We start from the raw sequence: 15579 nt of genomic DNA, 5'->3' as shown, positions 1-15579 counted from the left end.
TGTATGGTGGAAAAATGTGAATCACTATTTTCACTGACACAAAACTGGTGAATAAAATTCATAAAAGCAACTGAATAAACAAACACGGCAGCAGAAGACCAAGCTTTAATCACCTCTGCAATTGCTTTGGCCAGACCTCTGAACAGCTGCAGGTAAGCAGAAAGTGTGTGTGGCCCATAAATAGTAGATGCCGCCTCGTATCTTTGAGCCTGTAATCAGAAAAACACAATGAGTGGTTCTATCAGCCATTAGCATTCCACAGACCGCCAATTACCGATAAAGTCTTCACAAAGAAAAAAATGTCTTCGCATTTATGGTTCTTTGGATCAAAGTTTACTCAGCAGGCGTTACATTATAGCAAAAAATTACACACACATGAAAAAGAAGAAATTATGGTGTTTTACAGGATTTCAAAAAGGTTCTTCCTTTTTTCCAGAAATAACACCACATTTGTCCACAGGTTGCACCACTTATTGTAGCTCACCCCATTCAAGTGAATAGAGATGAGCTGCAATACCAAATATAACAAACGGACAGAGTGGCGCTGTTTGGTGAAAAACAGATGCTTCAGGCCTCATGCACACCATGTCCGTATTCAGTCCGCAAACATACAGATTTTCTCCAACCTTAGGGCTCATGCACACGACCGTATGCCCTCCGAGAGTACACAGCATCATAGGTAACTGTGATGCTGTGCGCATCGGGCCGCCCGCCGGACTATTGTCCTGCACTCATATGATATTATTAATGCAGGACAATAGCCCCGCGGGCGGCCCGATGCACACAGCATCATTGTAATCTATGATGCTGTGTGCTCCCGTGCGCATGATGTATGCCCCTCCAGGAGATATGGCCCGCTCACGGACCGTATGTCTCGAAGGGCATATGGTCATGTGCATGAGCCCTTAGGCTACATTCACATGAGCGTATTTTGTTTCCGTGTCTGCTCCGTTTTTTTTTTGCGGATTGGATTAGGACCCATTAATTTCAATGGGTCCACAAAAAATGCGGACAGCACACTGTGTGCTATCCACATCCGTATCTCCGTTCCGTAGACCCGCAAAAAGATAGAACATGTCCTATTCTTGTTTGTTTTGCGGACAAGGATAGGCATTGTTTCAATGGTTCCACAAAAAAAACAGATGCCGTACGGAATCCATCCGTAGTTTTTTTTTTTTTGCTGATCTGCAATTTGCGAACTGCAAAACACATGTGAATGTAGCCTTAGGCCTCTTTCACACTTGCGTTGTTGGGATCCGGCATGCACTTCCGTTGCCGGAGGTGCCTGCCGGATCCGTAACAACGCAAGTGTACTGAAAGCATTTGAAGACGGAACCGTCTTCCAAATGCTTTCAGTGTTACTATGGCACCCAGGACGCTATTAAAGTCCTGGTTGCCATAGTAGGAGCGGGGAGCGGGGGAGCGGTATACTTACAGTCCGTGCGGCTCCCCGGGCGCTCCAGAATGACGTCAGAGCGCCCCATGCGCATGGATGACGTGATCCATGTGATCACGTGATCCATGCGCTTGGGGCGCCCTGACGTCACTCTGGAGCGCCCAGGGAGCCGCACGGACGGTAAGTACACTGCTCCCCCGCTACACTTACCATGGCTGTCAGGACTTTAGCGTCCCGGCAGCCATGGTAACCACTCTGAAAAAGCTAAATGTCGGCTCCGGCAATGCGCCGAAACGACGTTTAGCTTAAGGCCGGATCCGGATCAATGCCTTTCAATGGGCATTGATCCCGGATCCGGCCTTGCGGCAAGTCTTCAGGATTTTTGGCCGGAGCAAAAAGCGCAGCATGCTGCGGTATTTTCTCCGGCCAAAAAACGTTCCGTACCGGAACTGAAGACATCCTGATGCATCCTGAACGGATTTCTCTCCATTCAGAATGCATTAGGATAATCCTGATCAGTATTCTTCCGGCATAGAGTCCCGACGACGGAACTCTATGCCGGAAGACAATAACGCAGGTGTGAAAGAGCCCTTAGGTATATTTAGTTTACTAAGTTAGCAGAGTGGTTCACAATGTTGCCCTGAAGCGCTTGGGGCCTGGGTTCGAATCTAAGGACAACATCTATATGGAGCTTGTATGTTCTCCCTGTGTTCGTGTAGGTTTTCTCCCAAAGACATACTGATATGGAACCTAGGTCATGAGACCCAATGAAACAATGTCTGTAAAGTGCTGCAGAATGCAGTGGTTGATACATGAGCAAGAAAAAGAAATCATAATGCAAAATAACCTATAGCTCAAAATAATACTTCTATGACAGAGGCACATTTTTGGTGGGGTACCTTTTTGGAGGTTAAAATAAAATTTGTGAAACGACCTTGAACTACCAACTTTACATTTTAAAGTCAGTCAGCCACCAGAGAGTCTTTCCCTCCAAGAAGTATAATAGAATTATAGAAAGGGATCCCAATTTGTAAAATTAGGTGGAAGGTTCTCCTGGTCCCAAATTTGGTGAACAGGTCTGTCAAAGGTGTCTGCCACAATGTGATTTCCTGTATAATAAAAAGCTAGCATCTGTATTTTAAGGTGGTACTGTTGTCAGAAAGGGGTATTTCTTAAACTCAATATTCATGGAAAACAATTTTTAATAATTTTGACTGTTTTTCATTTTAATTTCAGCTGTACAAAGCTATTGAAAGTTAAATATATAAAATACACAGTCAAGTCACATAATTATGACCACTAGCTAATATCCAGAGCAACGATGATCAAGGTGGTCCAACGGATGCATTAGTTTGAAGTCTGGGGAATTAGGGGCCAGGGTAGTACTTGGAAGTCTTAGTCATGCTCTTCCAACCAATGGTGGACAAATCTAGCCATGTGACATGTTGCATTGTCTTGCTGGTAGATCCCATCTGCCTGAGGGAAGACAGTCAGCATGTATAGGTGTACATGACCTGCAAGAATGGATTCATACCCAAACCATTTGACAGAGCCTTCCACGTGGATGGGCCCAAAGAATGCCACAAAAACATTCCCCTGAACATAACGCTGCCACCACCAGCTTGTCTTCTTCCAGCAAATGGTTGCAGGCTGTTTATTCTCTGATGTTTCTCGCTAAACATGTCAACGTCCATCCATTCAATGAAACGTGACTCATCAGAAAAGGCAGCCCTCTGCCAATCAGTGCAGGTCCAATTCCGATACTGCCGCGAAAACTGAAGCCTTTTCTGCCGATGCAACTTTATTAGCAGAGGTGCAGTGACCATCTATCTGCTATGGAGCCCCATACAACGTTCATTTTGGGGGTGAGCTGCTCAACTGTAGTGTGTCAGTCCACCTTCCCTTATCTTTGTGTCACTACCAGAGCTTTGGGACGTTCTCACAGCTCTGTTTCTCCACCCCTGTGATGATGTCACTACTAGAGCTGGGAGGAGTTCTCACTACTCTGTTTACTTTTGGTTTCTTTCACCACAGCTGTTCTTCATGTGTTTGATTTCCCTCTCCTTATATCACCCCTCCTCCTATGATAGGATGTGGATTATAGTTCTCACTTCAGTTGTAGCTCTTGCTTTAGTTTCTTCACTTGTAGCTATCAGTTCACTGGACCTGTGTTCTGCTGCAGCTAGCACTCCGGATATTGCCAGCCTGTCCTTGGATCCATCTTCTCTGCGGCTATAACACCTTCAGCTAAGTCTGCAGACATTGTTGTATTCCTGTTTGTTTTCTGACTGGATCTGAGGTGGCCACGGTTCCCTCCATATACTGAGTAGGGCACTGGTGGCCGTGCCCCTTCCACTATTGTAGGGGTTACAGTGGTCATTAGTCTTAGGCACGTGGGCATGCCTCGTTCCGCCATTTGGATCCGGGCATGTGCTTTAGCAGAATAGGGAAAGCGTTGAGGGTCGGACAGGGGTCACCCTTTATCCTCCCTAGTTCTGGGTCCAGTCAGTTGCTCTGTACTGTGAATTACTATTGTTGCTCACATACAGCCGTGACACTTTGTACCGACGTTCACCTCTCACATAAATGGCACGTGGTGCTCTGCAGTTTCCATGTTGCTTATTCACAATGGTGCCATTTGTCCACTCACGATACACTTTCACCAAAGCAGCATGAGAACAGTTCCCAAACGACGCAGTTTCAGAATTACTGCCAGTGCCACCCTGGGCTCGAAAGCCAATAATCATCCTTTTTTGCAACTCTGATAAATCACCCCTTTTACCCATGACAACTTTGAGGAATATGTGTGCAGACAGCCTATCACACACCTTATACACCCACCAAGCCAACTCAGAACACGTGGCTTCCTTTATGAGCTACGAGCTTCTAATATTGAAAGTAGTAAGTGGTCATAATAATGTGACTCTGTAGCAGTCAGCACATAGAGATACAACTCCAATACAGATAGGGATCCCATTTAGATAACACTATGACAGCACTACATAGTTACATAGTTAATACGGTTGAAAAAAGACATAAGTCCATCACTAGTATTCTCTTGATAGGCCTAGATAAAGATGCCCACAGAACAGCATTGTACTCATGAATGTAATGTGTGATGCCATAACTGACACTCATCCCCTTCCCTCTCTGTCCGCAGTCTGACTGAGAAGGTCAAACAAGGCTGTCTACCATGATAAAAGTCCAAAGAAAATAGGAAGTTACAGAGCCAGGACAGGAAGAAGAATACATAGAGTGGCTTCAATTAATAATATCTAGAAAACCATCCATTCATTTTTGTAAAAAAAAGAAAATGGCATAGAGTATTCACATACAGGCTCTTAATATTAATAAGAATTTGCTGGTACTGTCCCTTTAAGTAAACTCTCTCTTTTTTTTTAAGGAGTATATAAGCAAGAGACATAGTTATAGCTCTGCTAATTATTGTCGGCACCACTTGGTCATGAGTGTGACCAGATTTTGGCATTTGCCGGAAATTAAGATAGCTTTCTTACAAATAATTAAAAAAATGGCACATGAGATATGTGAACACAATCACTCAGAAAATAAAGTCAGGACTTAAAAAAGGCTTCTCAGGCAATAATATATAATGATAATGTAAAATGCACATTATGTACTTTGGTTGTAAGTTCTCTTTAAGAAGGACGATGCACCAACCTGAACCTGCATGAGGCATGTAAAACTGTGATATCCTTAAAGGGGTTTTCCAGGACTAGGATACTGATGACCTATCCATATCAATATCAGAACGGTCAGAGTCCAACATCCTGCATCCCCACAATTAGCTGTTACCTGCAGTTCCAGGAAGTAAACAGTGTATGGACCGATACACTATACTACTACACAGTGTACAGAAAACCGCTTTAATGTCTACAGGAAATCATATGTTTATGAGGCACAGAGTGATGGATTATAAAGTGGATTTGATCACCCAATGGACTTCTCTCAATGGAGGCAGACCCCATTGCTGCTATGGGGCCCAGGGTCAGTGCTGAACTCCTTTTTCCAATTTGAAAACACTGCATTTTCATGTAGTCACCACCAGGGGGAGGGATATCACTGCAAACAGATAATTACAGCTTCCATTTAGGTCAATTGTAACTGTATAAATTCTGTGCACTGAGCTCCTTTTAGTGGTTTGTAATATATGAGAAGCAGGAGATTTATCAATGTATTTATGCCAGTTGTCTGGTGTGAATACATTGAGAAATATGGTGGTCAGATTGAGAATTATATTTATGAAGCACCTGTTCTACTCTACGGACATTGAAGTTAGATAACGTGGGCGAGAACAATGATGACTTTGTTACTTTTCTTATTTAAATTTTGTCCATCTTAATAAAAAATAAATATAAATTCTGCAAAATCTGAGGCATTGTGCTTTTCATTCTGCAAGCTGGGTGGGTGGAGGGGGCCATACTAAATTTTGCTATGGCCTTATGAAATCTGTGTACACACCTGTGATTGCCTCTAGCGGTAGGAAACGGAATACAGATTTATGCAGGCTGAACAGCATATTTATTAAGCCCCTGATCTATTTCCGACACCAGAGACGTTGAGTATTTCATCACATTAAAGGAGAGCATTGTGATTAAAAAAATGTATAAATATCTAAAAGCAGAAGAAACAAGTCACTGGATCATCCAATGGAAAGAACATTGCAATATAGGGTCAGCGAGTACAACATACATGAGTGATCTACAAGTGATTGTCTCTCCAAATGAATGGATTTGTTTACCTGATATTCTTCAAACGTTGTAATGTAATGTGTATATACATTACTAAGCCCAGCAATAACCACATCAATGTTTTTGGTATCTAATGGATCCAATTCCTACAAAAAAATATATGTTTGAACTTAATTTAAAAGACAGAAATATCAGCACAGTGACCTCAGTCCCAAAATAACCCAACCACCTTGTCCCCATTCAGCAAATGGCATTTATCATGTACACAAAGTTAATATAAGGCACTTACTAATGTATTGTGATTGTCCATATTTCTTCCTTTGCTGGTTAGATTTATTTTTCCATCTCATTATACACTGCTCATTTCCATGGTTACGACCACCCAGTAATACAGAAGTGGTGGCCGTACTTGCACACTATAGGAAAAAGTGCAGTAACCCAGACCTAGGGATATCTGTAAATGTTTGTAATGTATTGTCATGCTATGTATTTTCATGTTTATACCATTTATTTTAGCAGAGGAGGAATTGTTGGTAGTAGTGGGCTGGCATTTACAAAGAAAAAATGGTGCACTACAATGGAAAATGCAATTGACAATATATGGCTAAACCCTCACACTGATATTAAAATGAGACTTTCGCCAATATATTCTTCTATCAAGAACATACCGGAGACCGCGCACCCTGTCAAGGTCTCTCAAAGTGGCACGGGACCTAACGCTAACCTATCTATGCCATATGAGCAATTACGGAGAGGGGCATAGAGTCTGACACACAGCCAACAACTCCCAGTTGCCTCCAGCGTGAAATCACACATACAATGGGAGGAGGGATGAGGCTGTGAGCCCCACCTATCACCGGCTCATGTGACGCCTGCCTCACAGGTGCACCTGAATGTTACCATTAAATCAAAATCAAGGCACATTCAAACTTGGAGTTGCCACACCTCCAGGCATGCATGTACAGACAAAATAACAAAATAACGTGGTCATAAAAGGCAGAAAGATGCTCAAAACCCCATTGTCACTACCAGAGCTTTGGGACGTTCTCACAGCTCTGTTTCTCCACCCCTGTGATGATGTCACTACTAGAGCTGGGAGGAGTTCTCACTACTCTGTTTACTTTTGGTTTCTTTCACCACAGCTGTCCTTCATGTGTTTGATTTCCCTCTCTTTATATCACCCCTCCTCCTATGATAGGATGTGGATTATAGTTCTCACTTCAGTTGTAGCTCTGGCTTTAGTTTCTTCACTTGTAGCTATCAGTTCACTGGACCTGTGTTCTGCTGCAGCTAGCACTCCGGATATTGCCAGCCTGTCCTTGGATCCGTCTTCTCTGCGGCTGCAACATCTTCAGCTAAGTGTGCAGACATTGTTGTGTTCCTGTTTATTTTCTGACTGGATCTGAGGTGGCCACGGTTCCCTCCATATACTGAGTAGGGCCCTGGTGGCCGTGCCCCTTCCACTATTGTAGGGGTTACAGGGGTCATTAGTCTTAGGCACGTGGGCATGCCTCGTTACGCCATTTGGATCCGGGCATGTGCTTTAGCAGAATAGGGAGAGCGTTGAGGGTCGAACAGGGGTCACCCTTTATCCTCCCTAGTTCTGGGTCCAGTCAGTAGCTCTGTACTGTGTATTACTATTGTTGCTCACATACACCCGTGACATTATAATCCACCAAAACCGTCCTTTTTTGACATGGATCCGCTTTCTGACCTGGTTGACCGCATGCAGGGTCTTTCTTTGGAAGTAGCGGATCTCCGTCAATCTATGACCCAGCTTCAAGCATTGGGCCCTGCTCCGGCTCATGGAGTCTGTTGCGAGCCCAAGGTCTCACTTCCGGAGACGTTCTCCGGGGGCAGTGAGAATTTTGTTCGTTTCAGAGAGGCATGCAAACTCCATTTTTGCTTGTGTCCTCACTCTTCTGGTAATCAAGAGCAGAGGGTGAGGATTGTCATCTCCCTGCTCAGGGGTAATGCTCAGACTTGGGCTTTTTCGCTGCCATCAGGGGATCCCTCCCTTCGATCCGTGGAGGGATTTTTTGTGGCCCTGGGGCAGATTTATGATGACCCGGATCGTGTTGCTCTGGCCGAATCTAACCTACGTGTTTTATGCCAGAACAAACGGTCTGCGGAGCTTTATTGTTCTGAATTTCGGAGATGGGCAGCTGATTCGGGTTGGAATGATGCTGCACTCCGGAGTCAGTTCTGTCATGGTCTCTCGGAGAGATTAAAAGATGCGTTTGCTTTCCATGAGAGACCAACGTCCTTAGAGTCTGCCATGTCATTGGCGGTACGCCTTGACAGGCGTCTAAGAGAAAGAAACGAGACCTCTCTGTCCAGCCATTGTCAGTCTAGGGGCAGTGGTGCGGACTCATTCAGTGTGCAGGGGCCTCATCCTGTCTCGCTCCCCTCTGAGGAGGAGCCCATGCAGCTAGCTCGACTTGCCCCTGATAAAAGAGGATTTAGTCCTCAGAGTATGGTCTGTTTTTGTTGTGGGGGCATAGGTCATTTGGCAAATGTTTGTCCGTCTAGGAGATTCTTGAACCGTACTAAGAGCGATAATAAGAGAAAAATCTCAAAAGGTAAATCATCAAGTTCTGCTTCATCTGCTACTTTGGGCAAAGTTGATGTAGGATTTGATGCTTTTCCTCTGACCTGCAGTTCCCGTTTTCTCCTGTCTGCCAGGGTGGCGCTAGAGAGCAAAGTCATTTCTTGTGAGATTTTTGTCAATAGTGGAGCGGCCGTCAATCTTATTGACACTCAATTTGTAGCCATGCATGGTTTTCAGGTTTGCACATTAGATAAAGATATACCTGTTTTTGCTATTGACTCTGCTCCACTCTCACAGAGATCTCTGAAGGGCATTGTTCACAATATCCGGCTAGCTGTAGGTGACACTCATGTGGAGGATATATCTTGTTTTGTCCTTAACGGATTGCCGTCTCCTCTAGTTTTGGGGTTACCCTGGCTCACTAGACATAACCCCACTATTGATTGGCAAGGAAGGCAAATAAATGAGTGGAGTGATTTTTGTAGAGAGAATTGTCTCACAGCGACTTTTGCAGAGGTGTCTACTAAAACGGTGCCATCATTTCTCTCTGATTTCTCGGACGTGTTTTCCGAGAGCGGTGTTCAGGAGCTACCTCCTCACCGGGAGTTTGACTGTCCCATTAACCTCATTCCCGGCGCCAAGCTGCCAAAAGCACGCCTCTACAATCTCTCACAACCGGAAAGAATCGCTATGCGAACTTACATCTCCGAGAGTCTCGAGAAGGGGCATATTCGTCCCTCAAAGTCACCTGTGGCCGCGGGTTTTTTTTTTGTTAAAAAGAAAGATGGCTCTCTGAGACCTTGCCTAGATTTTAGGGAGCTGAACCGTATCACGATTCGCGATCCCTATCCCCTTCCTCTGATCCCGGACCTCTTCAATCAAATTGTTGGGGCCAAGGTGTTTTCCAAATTGGATTTGAGAGGCGCGTACAACCTGGTCAGGGTCAGAGAGGGGGATGAATGGAAAACGGCCTTTAATACCCCTGACGGGCATTTCGAGAATCTCGTTATGCCTTTCGGCCTGATGAATGCTCCGGCAGTCTTTCAGCATTTTGTTAATAGTATTTTCTATCATTTAATGGGGAAATTTGTATTGGTGTATCTTGATGATATTTTGATTTTTTCCCCTGATGTTCAGACCCATCAGGATCATCTTTTTCAGGTTCTGCAGATTCTGCTGGAAAATAAATTGTACGCCAAGCTGGAGAAATGTCTTTTTATGGTATCGGAGATTCAATTTCTGGGTTTTCTCCTCTCTGCTTCTGGTTTTCGCATGGATCCCGAGAAGGTCCGTGCTGTACTTGAGTGGGAGCTTCCTGAGAATCAGAAGGCATTGATGCGCTTTCTGGGTTTTGCGAACTATTACAGAAAGTTCATTTTGAATTATTCCTCTGTTGTCAAACACCTCACTGACATGACAAAAAAGGGGGCGGATTTTTCCTCTTGGTCGGAGGAGGCGCTTGCAGCCTTTTCTAAGATTAAAGAGAATTTTGCGTCTGCTCCCGTCTTGGTGCATCCCGATGTTTCCTTACCCTTTATTGTTGAGGTGGATGCTTCCGAGGTGGGTGTGGGTGCGGTTTTGTCCCAGGGCCCTTCCCTTGCCAAGTGGCGACCCTGTGCCTTTTTCTCTAAAAAACTCTCCCCGGCAGAGAGAAACTATGATGTGGGAGATAGGGAGTTGTTGGCCATCAAGTTGGCTTTCGAGGAATGGCGCCATTGGTTGGAGGGGGCCAGGCACCCTATCACCGTTTTTACCGACCATAAGAATCTGGCATACTTGGAGTCGGCCAGGCGTATGAATCCGAGACAGGCCAGATGGTCTCTGTTCTTCTCCAGATTCAATTTTGTTGTTACATTCCGACCTGGGATAAAAAATGTGAAGGCTGATGCTCTCTCTCGCTGTTTTCCGGGAGGAGGAAACTCCGAGGACCCGGGTCCCATTTTGGCGGAGGGGGTAGTTGTTTCTGCTCTATATTCCGATTTGGAGGCCGAGGTCCAGGCTGCCCAGACTGAGACACCTGCCCGTTGTCCTTCTGGGAAGTTGTTCGTGCCTCCTGAGCTACGTCACAAACTCTTTAAGGAGCATCATGATACGGTTCTTGCTGGTCACCCGGGGAGTAGAGCCACGGTGGATCTCATTGCTCGGAGATTTTGGTGGCCGGCTCTTCGTAAGTCGGTGGAGGGTTTTGTGGCTGCTTGTGAGACGTGCGCTCGCGCTAAGGTCCCTCGTTCACGGCCTTGAGGTTCCCTTCTCCCGTTACCCATTCCTTCCCGTCCTTGGACACACCTGTCCATGGACTTTATCACGGATCTTCCTCGTTCCTCGGGGAAGTCGGTGATCCTGGTGGTGGTGGACCGTTTTAGCAAGATGGCTCATTTCGTACCTTTCCCTGGTTTACCCAATGCTAAAACGTTGGCGCAAGCTTTTGTCGACCATATTGTTAAATTGCACGGCATTCCCTCTGATATTGTTTCCGATAGAGGCACGCAGTTTGTGTCCAGGTTCTGGAAGGCTTTCTGTTCTCGCCTGGGGGTTCGGCTGTCCTTCTCTTCTGCTTTTCATCCGCAGTCGAATGGTCAGACTGAGCGCCTCAATCAGAATCTGGAGACATATTTGCGCTGTTTTGTGGCAGAGAACCAGGAGGATTGGTGTTCATTTCTCCCTCTTGCTGAGTTTGCTCTGAACAACCGTCGTCAGGAATCTTCTGATAAGTCACCATTCTTTGGTGCATATGGGTTCCATCCGCAGTTTGGGACATTCTCGGGAGGGGCTCTTTCTGGTTTACCTGAGGAGGAGAGATTTTCCTCGTCTTTGTCTACCATTTGGCAAAAGATTCAGAGTAATCTTAAAAAGATGAGTGAGAGGTATAAGCGTGTGGCTGATAAGAGACGTGTGCCTGGTCCGGACCTGAATGTGGGTGATCTGGTGTGGTTGTCTACTAGAAACATTAAGTTGAAGGTTCCCTCCTGGAAATTGGGTCCCAAGTTTATTGGTTCTTATAAAATCTTGTCAGTCATCAATCCTGTTGCCTTCCGTCTTGATCTTCCACGGGTTTGGAAGATACATAATGTATTTCACAGATCTCTCTTAAAACCATATGTCCAGCCCACGGTGCCCTCCTCTTTGCCTCCTCCTCCGATTTTGGTTGATGGCAATCTGGAGTTTGAGGTTTCCAGAATTGTGGACTCTCGCATGGTCCGCGGTTCTCTTCAGTACCTCGTTCATTGGAAGGGTTATGGTCCTGAGGAGAGGATGTGGGTTCCGGTGTCGGAAATTAAAGCCACTCGCCTCATCAGGGCATTTCATAGGGCTCATCCTGAGAAGGTGGGTCCTGGGTGTCCGGAGACCACCCGTAGAGGGGGGGGGTACTGTCACTACCAGAACTTTGGGACGTTCTCACAGCTCTGTTTCTCCACCCCTGTGATGATGTCACTACTAGAGCTGGGAGGAGTTCTCACTACTCTGTTTACTTTTGGTTTCTTTCACCACAGCTGTCCTTCATGTGTTTGATTTCCCTCTCTTTATATCACCCCTCCTCCTATGATAGGATGTGGATTATAGTTCTCACTTCAGTTGTAGCTCTGGCTTTAGTTTCTTCACTTGTAGCTATCAGTTCACTGGACCTGTGTTCTGCTGCAGCTAGCACTCCGGATATTGCCAGCCTGTCCTTGGATCCGTCTTCTCTGCGGCTGCAACATCTTCAGCTAAGTGTGCAGACATTGTTGTGTTCCTGTTTATTTTCTGACTGGATCTGAGGTGGCCACGGTTCCCTCCATATACTGAGTAGGGCACTGGTGGCCGTGCCCCTTCCACTATTGTAGGGGTTACAGGGGTCATTAGTCTTAGGCACGTGGGCATGCCTCGTTCCGCCATTTGGATCCGGGCATGTGCTTTAGCAGAATAGGGAGAGCGTTGAGGGTCGGACAGGGGTCACCCTTTATCCTCCCTAGTTCTGGGTCCAGTCAGTAGCTCTGTACTGTGTATTACTATTGTTGCTCACATACACCCGTGACACCCATATGCTGTTGCGCATATATAATCAGGGGAGCAAATCCTGCACATGTGATCCATTGCTAACAGCAATCCCCAGCAAAATTGCATACAATTGAGGATGCCGGCAGCAGACTACATGTACCACAGAAACATCCTACACAGGGGAGCCAAATGTGTGGATGTAATTGGCTATATAAAGCAAACATTTACAAAGAAAAAATGGTGCACAACAATGGAAAATGCAATTGACAATATATGGCTAAACTCTCACACTGATATAGTAGTGGGCTGGCCCTGGTTCCTGGCAGAGAGAGAAGAGGAGAGGGAGTTCCGGTTCTGATAGTGGAGGGGTGAGGAAGCACATGTCAGAGTTCCTACTTTTAATAACCGTATTGTCAAGGTGCGGTTTACTGTGACAGTTGTGGCCGTGTAGGCTAGCTGCCTGCCCTCTCACGTACTGGCTGCAGGCTGCCTCCTGTGTATGCTGGTTGCTTGGGGCTGTGTGCTGGCTGTGGTGTCTTGTGTGAACTTGCCTGTGAATGTGTGTACTCCTCGTGTCTGCTTCTCTGTACAGTTCTTGTCACTGTTGCCATGTAGGCTGGCTGCAGGCTCTCTCGTGTACTGGCTGCAGGCTGACACATGTGTATGCTGGTTGCTTGGGGCTGCGTGCTGGCTGCGGTGGTGTGTGTGTGAACTGTGGCCTGTTTGTGGCTTCTGTGTCTGCATTTCTGTGGTTCTTGTCTCTGGTGCCGTGCAGGCTGGCTGCATGCGCTTTGTGTACTGACTGTGGGTGTTCCCATGTATGCTGGTTCTGCGATGCCTGCTGGCTGTGGCCTTGTGTGTGAACAGGGACTGAGTTTGGATTCACTTGCGATTGTATGTTCTGTGCTTCTAGTTAATCCTGGTTCTGATGGGGTTAACATTCGCTGTTCTGGGCCTAGGTGTGGCTTATCAGGTGCCCTCCTTATCCAGCTATATCTATCTGTGAGCTGTGGGGCTTGGGGTCAGTCTTTCTTCTGTCTTGCTGGGTGTTGCACCTTGCTGCTCACCCAGGGGGTTTTGCAGTCTGCCCTTGTTTTTGGTGTCGCCTGGTACCTGTCCTACAATGTTGTTGTTGTTATCCTTGTCCATGCCTTGCCTGTTCTTTTGTACCTCTTCTCTGTCTGGATCTGCTCTGTTCCATGTCTAGCCTAGCAGTGCTCAAACTGCATCTGATAGCCTGGCAGTGCTAACTGCTTATGATCCTGTCCTATGTCCAGTCTGGCAGTGCCTACTGCTTCTGATATAGTCTGTTCCTTGTCTGTCCTGCAGTGCCTTACTGCTTCTGTTCCTGTGTTTATCCTGCCTTCTTGAGAGGGTCCCTGGGTTCTCCAGGGGGAGGATCTCTAGTCTGTGCGCAGCTCTGCCTGGCTCACTAGCCCTCGCCCTCTGGGTTTTGCCTCTGGTCTGCCGGTCAGGGGCGGGCTGGGCCGGGGGGCAGGGAGGCAATTGCCCCCCAGGCCGCCCCCTAAAAAAATGGCTGCTGGGCCTTCTTTAACAAATAATTTTTATTAATTTTTTTATTCCTCAGGGCCGCACCGCTGATCACCACAGGGCCCTGGATGTAATTGCGGTGGGCAGCAGTGGCGGCGGGCAGTAGGAGATGAGCACTTCCATTGTGGAAGCGCTCATCTCCATATTCATCTGTATCGCCGTCCTCAGGACAGCGATACAGATGGCTGTGCTGTGGGGCAGGGGAGGGAGAGGCGTGTCCCTCCCCTGTTCTTCTGAACAGGGGAGGGACTAATGCCTGCAGCCTATCAGAGGCCGGCTCAGGCAGCGCGATGACGTCATTATCATCGCGCCGCTTGAGCCGGGCAGCACACAGCAGGGACACAGGCCGGAAGAGGCCTGCATCGTTGCTGATGGAGGTAAGTATTAGTGTTTTATTTTTTCCTTCTTTGCGGGGGGAGCTGTCACTATGGGGGAAAGCTGTCACTATGGCCATGGGGAGGAGCTGGCACTATGGGGGGGCTTGCACTATGGGGGGACTGCCACAATAGCGGGGGCTGGCACTATGGGGGGAGCTGGCACTATGGGGGGAGCTGGCACTATGGGGGGAGCTGGCACAATGGGGGGGAGCTGGCACTATGGGAGGGAGAACTGGCACTATGGGGGAGCTGGCACTATGGGGGGGAGAACTGGCACTATGGGGGAGATGGCACTATTGGGGAGGCTGGCACTATGAGGGGGAGCTGGCACTATGGGGGGGCTTGCACTATGGGGGGGCTGCCACAATAGGGGGGGCTGGCACTATGGGGGAGCTGGCACTATGGGGGGAGAACTGGCACTATGGGGGAGCTGGCACTATTGGGGGATGGGGGAGAGCTGGCACTATGGGGGGGCTTGCACTATGGGGGGACTGCCACAATAGGGGGGCTGGCACTATGGGGGAGCTGGCACTATGGGGGGGAGAACTGGAGAACTGGCACTATGGGGGGGCTGGCACTATGGGGGAGAGCTGGCACTATGGGGGGGCTTGCACTATGGGGGGACTGCCACAACTGGCACTATGGGGGGGTAACTGGCACTATGGGGGGAGAACTGGCACTATGGGGGAGCTGGCACTATGGCTATGGGGGGGCTTGCACTATGGGAGGACTGCCACAATAGGGGGGGGGGCTGGCACTATGGGGAGGAGAACTGGCACTATGGGGGGGCTGGTACTATGGGGGAAGCTGGCACTATGGGGGGAACTGGCACTATGGGGGGGCTGGCACTATGGGGGAGCTGGCACTATGGGGGAGCTGGCACTATGGGGGAGCTGGCACTATGGGGGAGCTGGCACTATGGGGGGAGCTGGCACTATGGGGGAGCTGGCACTATTGGGGAAGCTGACACTATGGGTGGAGCTGGCACTATGGGGGGGCACTATGGGGGCATTTCTTACT

General features: G+C 47.6%; 1 protein-coding gene across 1 annotated transcript in view; it reads right to left on the bottom strand.

Moving 5' to 3' along the window:
- Window positions 1-15579, bottom strand: part of ASAH2 (N-acylsphingosine amidohydrolase 2) — an 84430-nt gene that overhangs the window by 11068 nt on the left and 57783 nt on the right. Inside the window, exons 15-16 of the mRNA XM_040438310.1 lie at window positions 6156-6251; window positions 114-209 (exon numbers count right to left, since the gene is read on the bottom strand). Coding sequence (XP_040294244.1) covers window positions 114-209; window positions 6156-6251 — 192 coding nt within the window. The remainder of the gene's footprint in view (window positions 1-113; window positions 210-6155; window positions 6252-15579) is intronic.

Source organism: Bufo bufo, chromosome 6 (assembly GCF_905171765.1).
Source record: "Bufo bufo chromosome 6, aBufBuf1.1, whole genome shotgun sequence".
Lineage (NCBI taxonomy): Eukaryota > Metazoa > Chordata > Amphibia > Anura > Bufonidae > Bufo > Bufo bufo.
The sequence above is the reverse complement of the archived record's forward strand: the minus strand, read 5'-3'. Positions and strand labels throughout refer to the sequence as shown.